Below are 20,096 nucleotides of genomic sequence, written 5' to 3' on the forward strand. Positions count from 1 at the left end.
ATTGTGAGCCACTGCATAAATTACATGCTAGTCTAGTGGTTAAGGCACCAGGCTACAAATTGGGAGGGCGCGAGTTCCAGTCCCGCCTTAGACACAAAGCCAGCTGGGTGACCTTGGGCCAGTATCTCTCTCTCAGTCCTAGCAAGAAGGCAGCAAGGGCAAACCATTTCCAAAAAATGTTGCCAAGAAAACTGCAGGGACTTGTCCAGGCAGCGTCAACCCTGGCTTGAAGGCACCAAAAGGTGCGACTCTCTGTACATGCTCAACGGTGCTCTCTTCTAGAACGTAAGCATCTTCCTAAAAGCCGCGCCCCAACCACGCAGCCACCGCCCCACTCCCCAAACTGGAAGCAGCCCCCGGAGCGGCCAACCGAGGCGTGGCCGGAGGCGGACCGGGGGCGGGACCCTTTAGGGCCTGGTCTCCTGCAGGCCCCGCCCAGTCCCATTAAAACACAGCCCCAACAACAACAGCATGGCAGTTACCATGGGAGTCCCGGGGTGCTTACGGCAGGTAAGTTGGGGTACAGGAAACGGCGGTGGAGATGACCTCCACCCCGCTCCGACTAAAGGAGAGGGGCGACACTTCCGGTTCTGATATAAATCGCTCCGGGCGGAAACGCTGCTGATAGAAAATGCCCTTCCCCTTCCCAAATGTTCATCTGCTCTCCTTGGGTTTTTTTTCCCCCTCTTCTCACTCCAGTCCCCAAAGTGGCATCCAGTTATTCCTCATGTCCTCCCAGCTGTGGGGTCGTTTTCTGCATATCCTGCAGGAAACCCATGTCCTGCCACCCCAGGCCTCCCAATTTTGCCCTCCCCTGGGGAGCTCCGGGCTAGGTTTGTCATCTCGCAACCCCCCGCGGCTCCCTTCTTCCCTCGCCCTCGATGCCCCCCTTGGTTCCTTTCCCCCAGATGAGCTAATTAGCTCGGTTCCCCTCAGCCCAGCAAAACAGAAATCTCTCAGATGCGCTGATTCCCGCCATGCTGTTTCTCAAAGGCACCTTCCGTCTAGACTGAATGATTGTGGGAACAAAATACCCTTCTTTGTCTCCCACCCCAGGAAAAGTTTTATGGTCTTGAAAAGGAGATCTAGAACTTATACCACTGAATATGTTTGCATCTCTGATGGAGATGATGGGGACAGACTATCATTTGGAATTATGTGAATTAGTTTTCCCCACCAAAGATATGCCTGTCAAATAGATTTTTCATTTGTGATTTGACAGATGGGTTTTATGTTAGTTTTCCGGGTATTTTTTTTTAAGTCGGTGGAATTTCCCCACCCTCTCCTTAAAATAGCAATCCTTTAAAATACATTCATCGAGCTCTTCAGCTCAATCCTGCTTAAAATTCTTCCAGGACAAGGTTAGATTTTTTTTTCTTCAAAATGTTCTTACCCTTATCCTCTTAAGTAATTCTGAAAAACAGTCCTCCTTCTCAGTCTCTTAAGAAGGGCTAAAGTGAAGATCTGAGAATGGAAAAATACTTATTTCCTTCAGTTTTTTTCCTGGCTTCACTTCTCTGCTTAACATTAAGGAAGTTTTTCCCTGGAGCTGGGTAAAAGGTTCTGCATAAAAAACAAACATTCTTCTTCAAGTTATATGTTTCTTATGCTAACAATGAAGAGTCACAATGATATGCATCTTCCTGTAGGTTTCGTAATAGTGTTACAATAGTCATGTTTATGAGGAAATAATGATTTCTTTATTCATTTCTTTGGATATATAACAACCTGACCTACAGAGGAATTCTGATTTACAGTATAGGGCAATTCTGAGGGATTTCTAAAGAAAAAAAAAAGATAAGGACATATTTTTTCTGTATGGATTTCTCAAAGGAAGCACCCTCCATCTGTAAACATATTTTTTTACCTCCTTTCAACACATGTGCTAGCCTGGGTGGATCAAATAATAGTTCTTGGGCTGAACTGAGACATGTCTATTCTCAAGGTAAACTATTAATCCATAAAGATGCAGTTTAGGAAATGTTACTGTCCTGATTCATTGAAGGTGAAAGGTCCCCTGTGCAAGCACCGAGTCATGCCAATAGCACATCCTCCAGGTGTATTGGCACAGTAGGATCCAGAATTCCCAGCCAACACGAACTGGAGGTCCCATCAAAATTCATGGCAAATGCCATAACACCTAATTTCAGAAAGCACAGGTTAACCCAAAGCCTTTGCTCATGCTGCTTGGAACTCTGAGAGCTTCAATTCCAACTCTGCTGCAGGGTGTCAGTTGGGGAGGACTTATTTAAGGGACATACATCAGGGCCATAACATCTGGAGAAGCTGTTTTGATATTTTTGAAGTCAACCTGGTACCATACCCGCCAGATGTTTGTGACTACAGTTCCTATAACACCTGAACATTAGACATGGTGGGTGGATGAAAGGTGCAGGAGGTACTAATAGTTCTTTTCCCTGTGCTGTTGCATTCTTGTAAACATCTGACCTGTTGTCTCAGATGGGGTCTTGGCCCTCCCTTCATCCCTTTATGACTGCAATCTTCCAACAGTATGCGTCATGTTTTTTTAAACTGAAGCTTGCATGGTATTCTTACCTGCAACACCATGTTCCTTCTATTTTTTTTCCCCCACGCCTTTGACTTTTTGACATTTAGCTTGGGAGAGCTGAAACTTCCTGATGAATAAGGGTGATTAAGTGAGGAGGCATGATCAGATTTCTTTCTACTGAAGGGGAGGAGAATCAATGTGTCGTTACTTGTCAGGAATGTAGAGAAGGATATGACCAAAATTTTGAAAGGCAAATCAGGGTAGCTACTGTTACTGAGGTTACCTCTATTTCTCTCTTCCTGGGCCAAGATCAGGAAATCCCCTTTACTTAGTATTAGCTCACCAAACCCGATTCTTTGTGGTTTGCTTGCAGGAGTGCATATATTCTTTTAACAAGGAATCTAAATCCTGTGCAGAAGAAACTCAGGTTATTTTACATGAGGTGTGAGAAGAGAAGTAATTCACAGGGTTGTCTCCAAGCTGGGGAGAATGGAGTACCCGGGCAAGCCTTCTCCTTTGTCAGTGGGTTTGGCAAACTTACTGTACATAATTGAAGTAAGAATGCTCCAAGTTGCAGTTGTGTCTGATCATCTTTATAAATTTCCCTCAATGCCTCCCAATGCTAAGTTGAGCGTTATGGGGGGAAAGGGGGGGAGGGGAATGCTTGATTGAACTACTTGCATTCCTTCGAAATATGATAAGTCGTAAACAAAACCCCACCAACTACTATCAGGTTCTGATTCTTATTTATTGAATAAGCACAAAAGTGTAGTTTGCTAAACTGGGTTGTTCGAATTCTGGATTTGTAACAACTCATATCTGGCCTTGTGTCTTGTACAGCCCATGGGGTGTTTAAGAGATTGGTTCTAGCACCTTGAATGACCCGTTGGTACCTGGCTCTTGTTGGTGGAATTTAAGATATTAGTAATAAAGTGAAGTCAATCCCATGAGCCTACATAGTGGTCAAATCTTTACCTCTATAGAAAGGCTAGGACTTCCGGGAATTGTAAGACAATTGTAGGGAAAGCTGAACAGTATGATTCTAGGGTTTGGTTAACCTTTCTTAGAAAAAAATTGAAGGGAAAAGTAGGGAAGAGAGAATCTGGCCAGGTAGACTGATATACGTGCAAGAACAACTTGAGCTGTATTGGTTCTGAGCAACTTGCCCATCTAACCTGGATTTGTAGATTTTGCCCCAAGAGACCGATGACAAGCTGTCTGATTTACTAGAAGACATTAAGCACACTCTCTCAAGGCTGTTAATAATCTCCTGTTTGCTTCCTAATCCCTTTAATTAGAGGCTGACAGAATACTCCAGGGATAGAATTTCACTTTCACGGTAAAGATGGTTTGCCTCCTGCCAGTGGCTGTGGCAGCAGCTTGCACAGTTCTTCCTGGGGATTTGATTTCTCTGCTTTCTCTTTCCCTTGAGAAATTTGGAATTTGCCTGGGAGCTCAAAGTAATTAACTCTAACTCCTCTGTAGTTTAAAGCAGGGTATGCATTTGGGGAGAGAAAGGGGGGAGGTCACAGGCGAAACAGCTACTAAGGCTCAAGCAAAATTGTAAACCTGAAAGGGTTGAGAGACCATTTTACAGATAGCAAATTGAGGCGGACTCCTAGTGATAGGGTTAGGATTGAGCCCTTAGGCTCGAACTGTCCACCCTGGAATGTTTTGGGAACTCTGTCCCTACTTGTATGCTCATGTTCTCTTCTTGACATTGACATTGTTGCCATTGTAATGGCTTGTTCTGAATTTCTTAGAAGGGCGAGGCAGAATCTTTCTACTCATTGAAAATCCACCTGGTTTATTTCCAAACTGAGCATTTATTTTAGGCATGGGGAAATGTCATTGCTTGCTGGCTGTGATCCCAGATACCAATTTGGAAGGAAAGAAACTGGTTTAGTCAGTCCTTCTGTTCCAGTCATTGATTTTCCCAAGGGCAGGATATTCTACAGGTAAATAGGTTTGCTATTCCAGTCAAATGTTTAGGGTGAAATATGAGATATTGAATTTGAAACTGACCTTGACTTTCTAGTCCTTGGGGTTAGAGAGAGAAAAAAATACTTCCTGGAAACACTTTGGGCATGGTGGTAATAACTATTTGCCTTATCACCTGCAGGGAGTTTTCTCCAGGCTATCTAAACCTTCTGTAAAGTGGACGAGGGTGGTTTTTTGAAGCCATCAAAGCTACTGGGATGTAGATTATATTCCTGTGCATGGAAGATTTACTGTGTCACTTGACTTTTGCTGCCCCCTATTGTTAAAAGAGTTTTCTGCAACCTTTCAAAAAATCTGCCACTAGCTGGCAAAATCTCCCATCCCCACATTATTTTTTGAGAGGTCCAAGACGTGAGGTTGCAATATTTTTAAAAATCTTTTCAAAGCTTTAAAATCTCTCATTTCAGTGGAGAAATGTTTTCCATCCATTGTTGGATATCTAGAGCAGTGTTTCTCAACTGTGGCCATGTGAAGATGTGTGGACTTCAACTCCCAGAATTCCCCAGCCAGCCATGAGTTGGTGCAATATTCTTAAAACTCTATTGCTTGCAATTACATTAACCACTAGGAGGCACACCAGTTTCATCCTTGTTAGGAATCATCTGACATGGATGAAATGGGTAACATGGTGCCTCCTGGTGGTCAATATAACTGAACATTTCACACAGGATATATACACTGTGTAAAAATAGAGAAATCCCACCCCCAGGAAAGGGGGGAGAAGTCATGTAAAACCTTGTACATGGGGGCATGATATAATATCTATATCTCTCTGCTCTGAGAGCTTATGGGAAGGTGGACTGTACAATGTATACCATTCTGGTGGCCTCTGTTGCTTCCAAGACTTCCTGCTGATACCCATTGTAGCATAATGTTTATATAGCAGAAAGAAAAATATGGAAGAAAGGTCCTCCAGGCATCCTATGAGTATAAAAGCCTAGAACCACAACCTATTAAAAATAAGAGGTGGTGGTTTCCATGTCCTTCTCTTCCATCTGATTTCAAACCACATCCCTATATCCATCATGACAAACTCAAGGCTATAATACCTGTTTTGCTTATGGAATGTCCCAAGGCATCTCCAGGTCAAAGAGACTTAGGTAAGAAAACAACGGCAAGCTCTCTTTACCAACCAGTTTGCCACCCTTTGGAATCTTGGACTGAACTGGTAGTTGGTAGATCCAGAGGTTAATGGCTCTAGAGAGCTTCCAGGGGGCTCCAGGTGAAGTGTTCTTCAGGTTCAACTGCCTTATTGGTGACCCGATTGTGGCATGGAATAATTAATGGTATTGTGACTTCTCAGCAGTTCCTGCTCCACTTCAGTGCCTTTAATGCCTGTCAGTTTGTGTGTTTATTTGAGTTTATCCTGCCTTTCCTTCAGGCAATATATATTCCTCCTCCCGTTTTTCCTCCACAACAATCCTGGGAGGTAGGTAGGGCTGTGGCCTTTATTCTGAGAAGTGATGGCTCCTCTGGCTGGCACTCAAAGCTGCAGGCCAACTTGATCTCCCACACTGTAGGTAGAAGATTGGACTTTACTCACGAGGGGATGGGGAATCAAATCCCTACTTGTCTAGGAAGCTGAGTAAATAAATTTGGTCAGCTGCTTTCAGCCTATCCATCATAATAAATCATAAATGCATTCAGTCAAAATCCAGGATACCATTAATACATTTTTTTTTGTTTAGCAGCTTAAACTGATGCATCATGATAATCTTTGGTTGAGTTCACATACCACCCTCAGCTGTCATGTGAACTGTTTGGTGTTGTCTTCATGTGCTGTGTCCACTTGGCCCTTAGGACCTATAAGCCGTGGCTTGTCATTTAGAGCATCGTGTGATGTGTGAACTCAGTGAGTTGTGGCTTCTTCAAGAAACTGTGTTAAAGCATAGCTTAGTGTAAGATATGAATCCCATCTTTGCATCTCTTTTGGAACGACGGAGGATGGAGTATTTTCCCATTTTACTTTAAATCTTGAATACATCCTGCTCCAATGAAAGGACCTCTACGTGAACCGGGACACTTTCTCCCAGAATTTCCAACCAGCATAGCCGCTTTTGGAACTCCTGCAACCCCATTAATCCTAATTGCTGTTAGGAATTCACTGCAGATACATTAAAAGTGCACCATTTTTCATTCTCCCCACATAGGCACTCAATCTCTCCCAGCTCCTTGCTTTCTCACCATCTAACAAATTGCGCAATTCCCAATCAAGGGGGGATGGTATAGGTGGGACAAAAAAAAGATAATTATCTTGCTTCCCAGATTCATGCAGACTTACCTTTTTAATCTTCCCTGTTTTCGTCACCAGTGAGAGCTGCAGTTTTATTTTTCCAAAAAGAACATTCTCGCCAGGGCAGCCTTCCTTCTAACGTCATTTGTATTCAGTCAGTTGTGATTCAACAGGGCTGAAGTTCAACCCTGGTGAGATTTTAAAGATCGAAAGGACGAAAGGGGGATCTGCTTCGGCCTCTGATTGGCAGAGACTCACCTCCGCAGAAGTGCGTTCCCACGCCTCCTTTGTCAGTTGTCCCCTTTGTGCATAGGCCTTGCTGATGAAAACTGGCAAAGGCCGCTCTTCTAAAAACTGTGCCACTGGTTGCACAGGCAGGAAAAATAATACAGAACTGGACAAAAGCCCTCCCCTCCCCTCCCCGCACAGAACTAGGACGGGATGTCTCCCACCACTCTCCCATAAGCCTCTTGTTCCTCAGCTCCTGTTATCTTTGCGGATTACACATTAACTGAAGTTGTTTGTTTAAGGAGAGCTGAATGTTGGGTCTTGTTTATTTATATCAGTGCAGAGATTTCAGCTGAATAACTCATTCTGCAGGAAGGTAATTGTGTCACAGTTCTGAATTTTTCTATTGACACCCCCCTCCACCCCAATGCCTTGCACAGGGTGGTGGTGGTAAATCTCTTCCATTTCTGGTGATCTTTTTAGATGGAGATACAGGAAATTGAGTAATAGTGGTAGTGCTTTTTAAGAGTAAATGCTTGATTTTTACAAGAGCTCAGTGTGCAGTACACCAGAGGTGAGGAACCTGTAGCCCTCCAGATATTGCTGGAATCCATCCCTGCACCCTTTATCATCCTGGATAGAACTTCTAAGAATTACAGTTTTCAGTATGGGGAGGGCCACTGGCTCATCACTCCTGCATTACTCTGGCTGGCTGTTCACCTCTGAATTGGGACTCTCTTTTAAAGCTGAAGAACAAAACTTGGGGCTGAAGGAGCATCTCTTCTGATCCCAATGTGTCCATGTCTTCAATCTTCACTTGAGGCCCTTCCCCAAATGCTCTTGCTAGGAGAAGAATGCTTTGTGCTATCTATGATGGTGCTCCAAAGTGAGGATTGTCAGACACCAATCTGAGGATAATTTGGGCACCATCTTAAAATGAAACACTTCTGGCCCAGGCAGTGGTGTTTGTCTTCAGTTTTTATTATTAAAGGGTCACTGCTGTCTTTTAGATTGTTCAGCTGTTGCCAAAATGTTGCTGCTTAATTGCCTTATTATGTTTTGCTAGGTTTGTGCCCAGGCTGTATTGTTCTCAGAAGTGACTGGATGAAGGGAGATCGGGGAATATGTTAAATCAGAGGTGTGTAGTCTATTAAGGTCTGAAGATATCTGAAGGATTGCATACTATGTCTAATCCTTACAACAACCCTGTAAGATAGAGGGGTAGTGTCCTCCATATTGTAAATATGGGAAGGGCCAAGTTGAGGGTCAATTCTGTAGGAGCCATCTAATGAACACGTGGCAAGGCTCAGAGTCAAACTGGTGATTTCCCAATTTGTGTCATTTGGTTGTATTAGCACAGTGTTTTTCAAACTTGGCAACCTTAAGATGTGTGGACTTCAACTCCCAGAATTCCCTAGCCATCCCTGGCTGGGGAATTCTGGGAGTTGAAGTCCACACATCTTAAAGTTGCCGAGTTTGAAAAATGCTGCCCTAGCAGATCAGGGTCTTGCTGCGTGTACATTGTCATTACCGCCTTCCTCCCCAGGAATGTCTGGAGATATTTCTCCTTTAGCTTGGTAACAATTCAAGAAAGCTCTTAGAGGTTGTAATCCAGTTCCCTTGCAAAGGAGGAAGCCCCACTGAGCTCAGTGCAAAGTAAACCGGCTTTGGTGTGGCCCATCAGGTTGATCTGAACACAGGAAGATTCTGAGTCAGACCAGTGGCCTGTTGACTCTAGGTGGGGAAAATATTGGTGGCCGAGGGTTACATTTAACATTTTAGAAAGTAGGTGGAACTGGAGCTTTGAAGGGTTTTTGTGTGTGTGTTTTTAAATGATTTGACTGTTTCAGGGCCAACACTATGGTTTTCATATACTTCCTATCTCAAATGGCAGGAAAAATGTGTGGTCAGTTTTCAGCAATCTTGGTCAGAGAAGGCTGTAAGAGCTACAAAAAGGAGAATTGGGACTGCATGTGACTACCTATGATTTAATTAGCTTTATTAATTCATAATCACAAACCATGAGAAGCTGAAACTTGAAAATAAAACACAGATCATTAGTATCCATGGTGAGAATCAATGAAAACCAAATAAAGCAATCTGTTGGGATCTTTCTTGTCACAGTGGGTAATGCTACCTTCTGTCTAAGTGATGGTTGAGCTTTTGTGTACAGGGTAATGTTAGTTAACTGGCAAACAGGGGACAGGAAAACAATGGATTACTTTTTTTCCACATTTCAACTACATAGACCAATTCTCTGTCCATTGGCATTTTCCTTTAGGAGCCATCTAAAACCCATCAGCATCTTCTGAAATTACAACTGGGCACAAATGCTTGTTCGTGGGTTGGAAAACACATTGATGATTAGCCATTTTGTTAAATGTCCTGGTTTAATTTAGCTATTGGACCATCTGCTCACTGTGTCCATCCTGACTAGCTATGTTTCATCAGAGTTTTGGGGCAAAACAGTCTTTCCCAGCCAACTGTCTGAGATAATTTTAACTGGATATTTGGGAGGAGGTTTTAGTTTGCGGATCACTTGCATGCTGCAAAGCATGTGCTTGGTTTTACGATGGCTCCTTTCCCATCTAGGGGATGGGATCCTATGAATGGGAAGAGCTCCTCAGTTATCTTAATCAACAAACACATCAAGAGGGACATCTGCACATCTAAAATAGGCATTTTTCAGGTACAACTGCTAAGCCACAGGACTTAGAAAGGGACACCTCCAGGATTGTTTTCCTGCTCCAGGGGCAGATGTTCATTCAAATTCTTAGCCCTTTTCCTCTTTCCTTTTAGGTTTTGAGAGGAAAAGCTGGAAATGTTCTACTTCTTGTTCCTCGGAGATTTTTAAGTACCACATTCAAGGTGAGAAAATTTCACACCATGACATCCCAATGTTGGAAATCCACTCCATGTTGGGGAGATGTGGGTAGAATCTAAACCCACATGTTTGTGGTAACTTTCCATTTTTAATTTGACCTTGAGGGGGAAAAGGCAATCAAGAGTAGAGTGAATAACCCTGCATCTCTTCCAGGCCTCAGATCTCCAGATTGAACTGAGCAAGCATCTAAAGCCCAAACCAGATTCCAGCAAGCTGGTCTTTGGGAAGAATTTCACTGACCATATGTTCACTGTGGAGTGGAATAATGAAAAAGGTTGGGGAAAGCCACACATCAAGCCTTTCCAGAATCTCTCTTTGCACCCAGCCTCTTCAGCCCTGCATTATTCAGTGGAGGTAATGGTTTCCCATCTAAAGAGTCACAGATACATATACATGCCCTCTCTCCTCCATCTACTTTGCTGGAGAGAGTCCTTATGTAAGTCATCAAGTCCTTCATTCATCATGATGGACAACAGGGAGATGATGGAGCCCAGGTGAGTGACAGATGAGGAGAGTCACAAGGTTACAGGGAGAGCTGGGAGTATGGCAGATTAGAGATAATCCTCAAATAGTGCTAAGCCATGTGTTATCAATTAAACCATGATTGGTTTTGTTCGTACGTGCACTAAGCCATGGACTATGCTTTACAAACCACAAAAGTTGGATTCACACAGTTGAGTAAGCTTAGCATGATGTGTTCAACCAGTCACAGAGAGAAATATTGAAGGTAGGAGGTTGGTGGTTAGGAAGTTTTTGAAAAGGGGAGAAAATTAAGATGAGTTAGGTTATTCTTCCCTAATCTGGGTACAGGAGGACCACAACTCTTTGCATTCCTGTCCATCTGGAAACTACCAGATTGGGAAAAGCCTAGGTTACATTGTTGGATACAAGTTGTTATTCTTTATAAGATAACTCAGAATAAAGATTCAGGTCCCAGAAATCTTTGTTGATTGTTAGAAGTACCTGAGTCCTGCTTTCATAGATGCACATGTTAATTCTGAAGTACACAAGTATTTAACAGGGACAGTCTCATTGCACTCCATAAATCAGTAGGAGTAAAATCTTGGAGATGAGCTTGACCCCTGGTGACTTCATGGACTTATCCATTTAGTTTTCTGGGCCTGCTGCCTGTTCTCAGCATCCACAAAAGGTTGAAAACTGAGGTCTAGGCTAAAGGGGGATTTCCTAGTTTGTGATTCAGTGTTATGGGAAAACTAAATAATCTTAGGATGATCTAGGAGTGTTAAACCAAGCATTTAACATTGTGGGGGGGGGTACCTGAGAGCCATAGTGGGCAAATGATGAAGCAAATGGGGCTGAGAATTTGTTTTTTTTTCCTGTGAGAGCAAAGTGGCAGAAAAGCACATTCTCTACTTGGTCAGAGAGAAGTCTGGGATCTGCCAAAATAGGTCGGAGGGAAAATGTAAATTGCCCCTCCCTGCATTAAGCCATAATAAGGTTTTAAAGTATTGTGTTATATGAACAAAGCAACTGTGTTTCATTAGCACGCTAAACCTTAAGCCCAACTCATGTATCAGTAGGTTATGTCTGCCACATAATTCATTTTACTTTCTTATCTCCCCTTCCTCTTCTTATCTAGCTTTTTGAAGGAATGAAAGCTTTCCGGGGCTCTGATGAGCGTATCTGGCTTTTTCGTCCCATGCTGAACATGGATCGCATGTTACGATCCTCTCGCCGAGCTTGCTTGCCTGTGAGTCTGTGGAGCACCCTCTTGTCCTCTCTCTTGCCGTAAATCCAAGTTCGGCTATGTCTTAAACTATGATCCCTCTCCCGAGGCCATCTACGGGACAGTGAAAGACCTGAACCTGAGTTCAGTGGCAGGGTGTAGCCAGGCATAGAAGAAGACTTGGGTCCCCTCCCAAGATATTCCAGGAAAGACTGGGAAAGTCCTCTCCTTGCCACCCTGGAAGGCCAATGGGAATAGGTCCCAAGTTAGGATGCTCCAGCTGCCATAATTTCCAACCAGGCAGAGGGTATGTGGACATGGAGAGGTGGGTTGTGTCTGAGACATAGTCTGAATCAAGGTGACTCCATGGTTTGCTTAGCAGGGGGTAGCTTCAAATGCTTTTAACATCCCTTGATATTTTCTGCGAACAGGGGTACATACCAGGTGATGAGAGGAGTCACTTCTTGGGTTCAGAGCTGGCAATATGAGGTAGATGGAGAAATAGTTTCTTGGTAGCTTCTTATGGGAGGGAATGCTATCAATTAGGACGGGTAGGTGTTTCCTTCAGAATCAGACGCTTCTGAATGCAGGCTGCAGGGAGCTTTGAGCAGAAGGCATCTATGGCTACCGTGTCCTGCTTCTGGGATTCCCAGCTGTATCTCTCTGGTTCCATTGGAGAAGGGATGCTAGAGACGAGATAGGGCTTTGCTCTGATCTAGCCGGGCTCTTTCGAGGTTCCCAACAGGGTCCTTTATTCTCTGTACAAGGACGAATGGCAGAAGCGTCGTGTTCTTGCTTATCCTCTCCTTCTTGCAGGACTTTGATCGGTCTGAATTACTTGAGTGCATCCGGCAGCTGATCCGGGTGGACCAAGACTGGGTCCCACACTCCGACACGGCCAGTCTCTACATCCGCCCCATCTTCATTGGCACTGAGGTGGGTGTTGGTGTTCCTAACTTGAGACCATTTAGGCTGCAGGGAATCTAGGGATTTCCATAATCTCACCCTAACAATTATTTAAACAGGATGCCATTTCTAAACATTGCCCTTTCCTTGCTTCTGTTCCTTCTAATTTCCAAAATTGGATCCTTTTGCGTAGCAGAGCCCCATTTCATTAAAACAAGGTGATAGAAGTAATCTCATCAGGCTTGAATTTTCCATTTCCCATTTCTCAGTTTCCTTCTCTGGGACTTGTTTTATTTAACTCACTAATTTGGTTAACAAATGAGCGATTTTTATGGGTTTTAACCATGTACTCAGTGCACCAATCAAATGGGCTGCGTGTGCACATTGTAAGCCATAAAAACTAGCCATAGTTAAAACTAACCAAGATTAGCATGTATGAATACAGGCCCTGCGTTTTTACTTGACCTAGTTAAGTGTATGGTGGAAATGCAACCGTAATGTAAATAAAGTTGAGTCTCCTTTCAGTCAGACTCAGTTTCTGGAGATGCCGAAGTCAGGTTCACCCAGCTTTCATGGCAACAGCATGGAAGTAGTTTGCCACTGCGGTCTTCCCCAATTTATTTCAACTTCTCAGACTGGCCCATAAGTAGCCCTGGGGCCTGTCACTCAAGCGCTAAGCAGGCCGGACTCTGCTTAGCTTCTCGGCCGAGAGAGAATTGGCCAGGTGCTGCCCCTCATACTGGGGTCTGCTGAGCCTGATCTTGTTTGTCTGTCAGCCTCTCATCCAGGGTTCTCACCTTTTTCCCTCTGCAGCCTTCTTTGGGGGTCTCCATTTCCAATCATGCACTGCTCTTTGTGATCTTGGGCCCTGTGGGCCCTTATTTTACCACTGGCAGCTTCAGTCCTGTTTCCCTCCTGGCTGATCCCCAATTTGTCCGTGCCTGGATGGGCGGCGTTGGCAATTGCAAAGTAGGCGGGTAAGTCTGGGGCTCCTGTTTTAATCGAAGTGGCTGAACGAAGCTGCTTTGGGCTGGACGGTTTAACTCAGACGTCCCTAACCTGGACATTTTCCCGATGGGTGACCTTCAGCTCCTGGAATGCAATGCCTGGGGAATTCTGGGATTTGAAGTCCACAGTTCTGGAAGGCATATAGGTAGAGCAAACTACTTTAGCCCAACCTATTTTGTAGGGATGGGACATTTTCCTCCAGTCAAGAGTTGGACTTTTTCTCTTTTTAAATTTTGTTTAAGCCTCTGAGGATTGCGGGAAGTTGTGATATGATGACACTGGAGAGGATGGGGTCAAAATTGAGTTGGCATCTTACTCAAAATACTGTACAGGTAGTCCTCACTTAACGACCATTTGTTTAGTGATGGTTCGGACTTACGATGGCACTAAAACCTGACTTACAACTGGTCCACACACATACGACTGTTGCAGGGTCCCTGCAGCCATGTGATCGCAATTTGGGCGCTTGGCAACCAGTTTGCATTTACAACCATTGCAGTGTCCCACAGTCACACGATTGCCATTTTCAGCCTTCTCAGCTGGCTTCCAGCAAGCAAAATCAATGGGGAACGCGTGATTCACTTAATGACCATGTGGTTCACTTAACGGCCACCACAAAAATGGTCATAAAATCAGGTTTGATTTGCTTAATGGCCACATTGCTTAGTGACTGAAATTCTGGTCCCAATTATGGTTGTTAAGTGAGGACTACCTGTAGTTTCCCTAACCCTGGTAGAAGCATAATATATATTTTAGCTTTTTTTTAAAAAAAAAAAGGGGGAAATTTTTATCCCTGAAAATTGCCAATTTGTCAACAGATTTCAATCTTATAGGGCCCTGGGTGCCCTTAAAAAAAGTGAGGATTTCCATAGGCAGGTTATAGGTGTTCCATCCTGGCTTTAACACCAAAAAGGGCAGTTCGTTTTTCCAAATATGCAGGAATGGAGTAATCAGGCCTTGACTGGAGGAAAGGATTTGGGGAGGGGAAGAATTTGGGGGAGTACTCTGTGCTCAACAGGGCAGTTAGCGAAGCTTTGTTGGCTGCCTCTTTTAACTGGAGCTGTGCTTCATCCTACATCCGTGGCCCCTTCTAGTCTTCCAGGCTGGCTTTGCACCCATTTTGACCTGTGGATGGATGCCTTTTGATCTGATCGGAGTCTTGTCCTCCTCTTGTGTCATCCTTAGCAACTATGGCCCCACCATCTACGTGCAAGCAGAGGCCGCCAAACTGGGTTGTCAGCAGGTTTTGTGGCTCTATGGAGATGACCACCAAATCACTGAAGTTGGGACCATGAATATTTTCATGTTTTGGAAGGACCAACAGGGAGGTAAGGAATTTTATCTCCAAGTGGTCTTGGATCCAGGTTGGTCCTTTTGTGCTTTTGGCTTTGATGGAACCATGGTGCTGCAGCCGGGCTGAATCAATCAGAACATTGATTAAACATCAGTGCCTCGATCCTAAGATAGATAAGCGTTAGGAAATTCAGTAATCCTACAACCCTTGTCTTAGCTTCCCATCCAAAATCGTTCAGCCTCTTCTCCGCATCTCCTGGATACATTTATTTGGGGGTAGTGCACAGGCAAAGGCATCTGTTCCTAACTAGAATGATGCCAACGTGATGAAATGGTTGTCACCAGGATGTATACCACCAAAGCTTATCTTTGCATTGTGCTATTGCATGTAAGGGGCAAAGTTTGTGTTGTGGTGCATATTTTTGACTTACCACTCTCCGGCAAACACCCACCATTGCAGGAGGGAGGAAAGGGAGAAGAAGCAATGTCAGTGAATTTTTAAAAATACTTTGGAATCCGAGCCAAGCACTCTCTGGGATTGTGGGTTTTAAAACACATTAAATTAAAGTCCAGTGCAAGTGCTTATTCAAAACGACAAGTGGCAAGCGATGTTATTTTTTTGTGTCATAGAGAAAGGGGTGTCACTTCTTAACATGGCAGTAATGGCACCAGGAGGCTTCAGGAAGAATATGTAGGAGTTTTTTCTTTAGTCCTATTTGTTTCTCAGAGGCAAATTTATGCAGATTAGAACCAGTTAATCAAGAAAAATGGTCACCTTAGTCAAATAGGGTTCCTTAGCCCTAGATGCTTGCTTGCTTGCTTGCTTTGTTTGTTTATTCTTTTGCTGGAATTTAAAAAGAAAATTAAAATTATTGTTGCCATATTACACGTTCCAGAAAATTAAACCTCTTGAAAGTCTGACAGAATGCATGTTAAATATTATCTCATTGTCATTTATGAAAATAATGCATGTATATTTTTTGTTGCTTATCTCTAATTAAATGTGGCTAGTGGTTGGATCCAGGCCTAGTTATGTGTGGAACTGACACACTGAAATTGATGGAGTTTAGTGCTATTTACTTTGATAAACAAACTCCAAATAGGACTAAGTTTACATACAATCCAGCTTCCTAAAGATTCTGTCAGACATGATTTTCTCTTTTAATTATAATTACATTCCCTCCCTTCTGTTAGCTCTGTCTTCTGGGATTTCAGAAATGTTTCTGCAGTGTGGTGTACAACCAGCCCTGCATATGTATAACTGCAATGTCCGTTTTCAGATACGGAGCTGGTCACCCCTCCACTTAATGGAATCATCTTGCCTGGTGTGATACGGCAAAGCCTTCTTGATTTGGCCCGCAAATGGGTGAGCTGAGCGTTCAGTACACAGAAGCATGGGTAGCTCCATCACTGATCCCAGTCTGGGTGGGGAGTTTGCAAGCCCCTTGTGGACACCGGTGCTTTTTCCTTTGTAACATTTCTCTTTTTGTGTTCATTCTCACGCCCATGAATGAACTGAGAGTTGGGATGGGGGAGAAAAACTTGCTGGCCGAGAATGAGGGTGTTGATGTCCTATCCCAGGCTACAGAGACGGTCACACTCCACGTTTGGGTGGGGTGACTTAGGACCATCGTAATGAGCAATATTGCAAAGGGAGTAGGGCTGGGATTTTCCATTTTTCCTGGGTGACCCAAGGGTGAGATGTGGAGGTATCTGGCAGAGGATCAAACAAGTCAAAATAGTGGCTGCAACTGTGCAATTGAAGCACCACCCACTTTTAGCATGCAAAAAAGGATGAGGCTTTGATGGCAGAGTTGCAGCTGCCTTCTCTCCCCCCTCCCCAGTTATGCATCTAGAGCAGTGTTTCTCAACCTCACCAAGTTAAGATGTGTGGACTTCAACTTCCAGAATTCCCCAGCCAGCATGCTGGCTCTAGTGGGATGGGGTTTTTTTTCCTTAACTTTTTGTATTGTTGAGCAGCACCGCAACAATAATAATAATTTATTAAATTAATTATTGGTCTTACAGGATAATTTTCAAATGTTTTCAACGTGATACGAAGCTTTACTCTGAATTTTCAACTTGCTTGCCACCGAAATTGGCAGTGTGGGATGAGGAGACTCCAGGAGCCATTGGTCCCTAGTCTTCCTTGATTGGCAGTGAATCCTCAAGATTTCAGACAGTCTTTCTCAGCCCTCTTTGGAGACAGAATGGCTTGAATCTGAGATTTTTTGCATGCAGTGCCTGTGCGGTGCAACCAAGAAGTGGTCTCGAAATAGATGGACCTGACTCAGTCCTGTTCAGTCCTGTTGCATTTTAAAAAATAGCTGACAGCAGGATTTAAACATCTTTGTCTCTCTTTCCACCCAGGGGGAATTCAAGGTTTCTGAGAAAGTAATCACAATGTCTGACCTGATTAAAGGCTTGGAAGAGAAGAGAGTGAAGGAAGTCTTTGGCTCAGGCACAGCCTGCGTTGTGTGTCCTGTGGACAGAATTCTCTATCAGGGCAAGGTGAGGGTCATGGAATGTTCCTGGTGGTGGCCTGTCTGGTCTTCCTGTGCCTGTTTTGTTATTCTCGACACATTCTGGGTTTCTGTCTCTCTCGGAACAGGATTATCATATCCCCACAATGGAAAATGGTCCTGAGATTGCAAAACGATTTCTGAAGGAGCTGACAGATATTCAGGTAAAACTCTCAGGGGGAGGCAGAAAATATAACAGATCTGGCAGGTGGCTTTTGCTTGGTTTTTACATTTCCAGTTTTAAATTCATTCTGTCCTCTTTCTGCATCAGTTTGCCTTTGAAAAAAGTACAGATTTCAGCATTTTGTTGCATTTCATCCTTGGCAAGGCGAAAGGTGCCTGTTTTTCCTCATATCCCCAGCCAAAAACAAATATTTAAATGCTGACCCTAGAGGTGTTGGATGGGCTATTCCAGTGACATCACACTATCTCTGGCCATGCTCCTTGTGGCCCCTTAGCAGGGCAGAAAAAGGAAGTGTAGATCAAATGGTACCACCTTGCTGACTTTGGGCTCAGAAAAGCAGGATCAGGACTGGTGAGTGTGGAGGTGAAAGACCATGAGGAAATTCCAGTCCTGGGTGCTAGATTTTTTTAAGTGTACCATCTGTTCTGTTTCCTAACACCTGGCTGGGACAACCCTGAGGATAGCTGATGTACTTTACACAACTGAAGTCACCTTCTGCTTTCTCTTTGCAAACGATGTGAGGTAGTGATTAAAGTACTGTATTAGACTAGGAGTTGGGAGACCCAGGTTCTAGTTCACTCTCAGCCAGCAAAGCTTACTGGGAGACTTTGGGCCAGTCAACCCCTGTCATCCCAAACAACCTCACAGGGTGGTTGTTATTGAGAAAAATAGATCTTATATTGCACTTAGATATAAGTGCATACCAAATAAAGTGGGGGCCCCAGGCTAATTTGGGTTACCCATCCCAATATACAGATTCAGAATCAGCAAATTGTGTTCATTCTCATTAAAATTACTACTCAATTAATTTGATCCACAGTCCTAGATCAGTTTTAATTTTCAGGCCACCGCTTAGAGATTAAAGCAGTTCTGCCTATCCTGTCTTTCCCTGCTGTGGCCACAAGAGGGCAGAATAGCTTTGTGATGGAATTTTTGTCTGTGTGCCTTCAAGTCAGTGTTGACTTCAGGTGACTGCCTGGACAAGCCCTGTGGTTTTCTTGGCAACGTTTGTCAGAAGTGGTTTGCCATTGCCTCCTTCCTAGAGCTGAGAGAGGGTGACTGGCCCTGGGTCACCCAGCTGGCTTTGTGCCTAAAGCAGTACTAGAACTCACAGTCTCCCAGTTTCTAGCCTGATGCCTTAACCACTACACCAAAGTAATAACATGCATTAAAGAAGCATAATTTGCCAATCTAAATTTATTCCTCCTGGAAAAGTGGGAAATAAAGGGATTGGTGCCTCTGCGCCCTTGAGATGAGGGTAGCACCTCTGTCTCAAACTGGCTAGGAAGAAAGAGGATGGATCTTTCCATCAATAGGGGAAATCAGTCTTCTGCATATTTGCCAGCTCATTTTCTGCTCCTTGAAGCTGCGTTCAGTGGCTGTACATGCATAAAAAGACTTGGAGATGCCCCAGGTGGTCTTTGCATTACATGAGTGGGTAGTGCTTGATTTAAGGTAGTGAATTCACACCTGAATGCTGCAGCCGATTAGCTCCTGGTTATCTGTCTGTTGGTCTATCAACTCACCCACCTCATCCCACCACATCACCAACTCCTGGGGTGGCTGAGCTGCTTCCATCAGTATTTTGGGAGTCTGTAACAACACTCTGACTATATTTTTTGGTCCTTCACAGTATGGACGCATCGCCAGTGACTGGGTCCAGGCAGTCTGATGAAGACTACTTCTCCTGCTCCTGTTCGGCTTCTCTCTTTACCACAGTTGTATTTATAATAGGGTTCTATAGCTTTTCCAATTTTGCCTTCCATTTTGTCAGAGTTTGGATGGACTGCCTGCCTGGCTTGAGAGAACCACAGTTTCCCAAAACATTTTATGGCTGTGAAACACACTCCACAACGGGAAGGCCCCGGGCTCAGAAGAATACCAGATAAACCTCTTTGTGATGGAAATGAAGCATCGAGTGTCAAGTGGCTTCCTCTGCTTCTCTCTCTCAGCTCCAAAACTCAGCTGCTTTTTGCTTTCATGTGCAATATTGAGAGAGAGTGGGAGAAAAAGAGGGAATCTGAATGTGGGGTGTCTGCAGAGCTCTTATACTCCATGTGCATGTTTGCCTTTTTAAAAAAAAAATAGTTGCTTGGATTCATGTAGAAACACGTGTAAAAAAAATGTAATCTAAATCATATTGCTCTTATAAAAGTTTTCATTTTGGTATCTCGGCGGTCGGTGCTACATTTTTAAATGTATTTTAATCTGAAAATTTCCGGAAATGTGAAATTATTGTTTAATGTTTATGACTCTTCCCTTTCTGTGTTAAATCTGCTGGATAGGTAAAAGAAGCCTCAGATGTTCAGAACTAATGTTGAACTACATTTTGAGAGCCACGGGTGGCTTTTTAAGATGGAAAATTATTTTAAATTAAACTGCATCTCAGAGAAAGCTCTTGCCACCCATTTCTGACTTTCTTGCTCGCTGTAGTGAGCAGTGTCTATAAGCAGTGCAGTTTGGGATAGTTCTAAGTCATGTGATGACTTCCCAGAATTCTTTGAGCCAATCATTTGAACATACTGTAGCTGGCTTTCTTCAAATGGGTCCTAGCAGAAAAGGTAGCTCCATTATCACTAGGGCTGTAATTCATATACCCAATAAAGCTGGGATCACGGTATGGCGTCCAGGGTCATTCCCT

General features: G+C 43.8%; 1 protein-coding gene and 1 long non-coding RNA gene across 7 annotated transcripts; one reads left to right on the top strand and one right to left on the bottom strand.

Annotated features, from left to right (window-relative positions):
• The first annotated feature begins 370 nt into the window (after positions 1-370).
• On the top strand, positions 371-19,624 carry BCAT2 (branched chain amino acid transaminase 2). 6 transcript variants are annotated; one of them, XM_063301160.1, is made up of 13 exons: positions 374-510; positions 8,038-8,109; positions 9,564-9,660; positions 9,771-9,839; positions 10,009-10,209; positions 11,456-11,566; positions 12,359-12,478; positions 13,262-13,425; positions 14,642-14,784; positions 16,030-16,115; positions 17,120-17,260; positions 17,361-17,435; positions 19,089-19,624. In XM_063301160.1, the coding sequence occupies exons 2-13, from the start codon at positions 8,096-8,098 to the stop codon at positions 19,125-19,127; spliced, it is 1,260 nt and encodes a 419-aa protein (XP_063157230.1). In that variant the 5' UTR covers positions 374-510; positions 8,038-8,095; the 3' UTR covers positions 19,128-19,624. The 6 variants fall into 6 exon arrangements, with proteins under 6 accessions (XP_063157234.1, XP_063157230.1, XP_063157231.1 ...); XM_063301161.1 differs by lacking the exon at positions 8,038-8,109 and having other exon boundaries at positions 490-510; XM_063301159.1 differs by lacking the exon at positions 374-510 and having other exon boundaries at positions 7,389-8,109.
• On the bottom strand, positions 2,597-7,134 carry LOC134495614 (uncharacterized). The gene is made up of 2 exons (XR_010067834.1): positions 6,792-7,134; positions 2,597-6,024 (listed from the first exon to the last, which is right to left on the bottom strand). It is a non-coding gene; the product is annotated as an uncharacterized LOC134495614 (long non-coding RNA).
• Positions 19,625-20,096: the final 472 nt, after the last annotated feature.

The sequence above is a fragment of the Candoia aspera genome, chromosome 4 (genome assembly GCF_035149785.1).
Source record: "Candoia aspera isolate rCanAsp1 chromosome 4, rCanAsp1.hap2, whole genome shotgun sequence".
Lineage (NCBI taxonomy): Eukaryota > Metazoa > Chordata > Lepidosauria > Squamata > Boidae > Candoia > Candoia aspera.

Coding starts and splice junctions, on each gene's coding strand:
- BCAT2 (XM_063301160.1), top strand. Junction 10,210..11,455: donor CCCTGCATTATTCAGTGGAG/GTAATGGTTTCC, acceptor CTTCTTATCTAG/CTTTTTGAAGGAATGAAAGC. Junction 14,785..16,029: donor TTGGAAGGACCAACAGGGAG/GTAAGGAATTTT, acceptor GTCCGTTTTCAG/ATACGGAGCTGGTCACCCCT.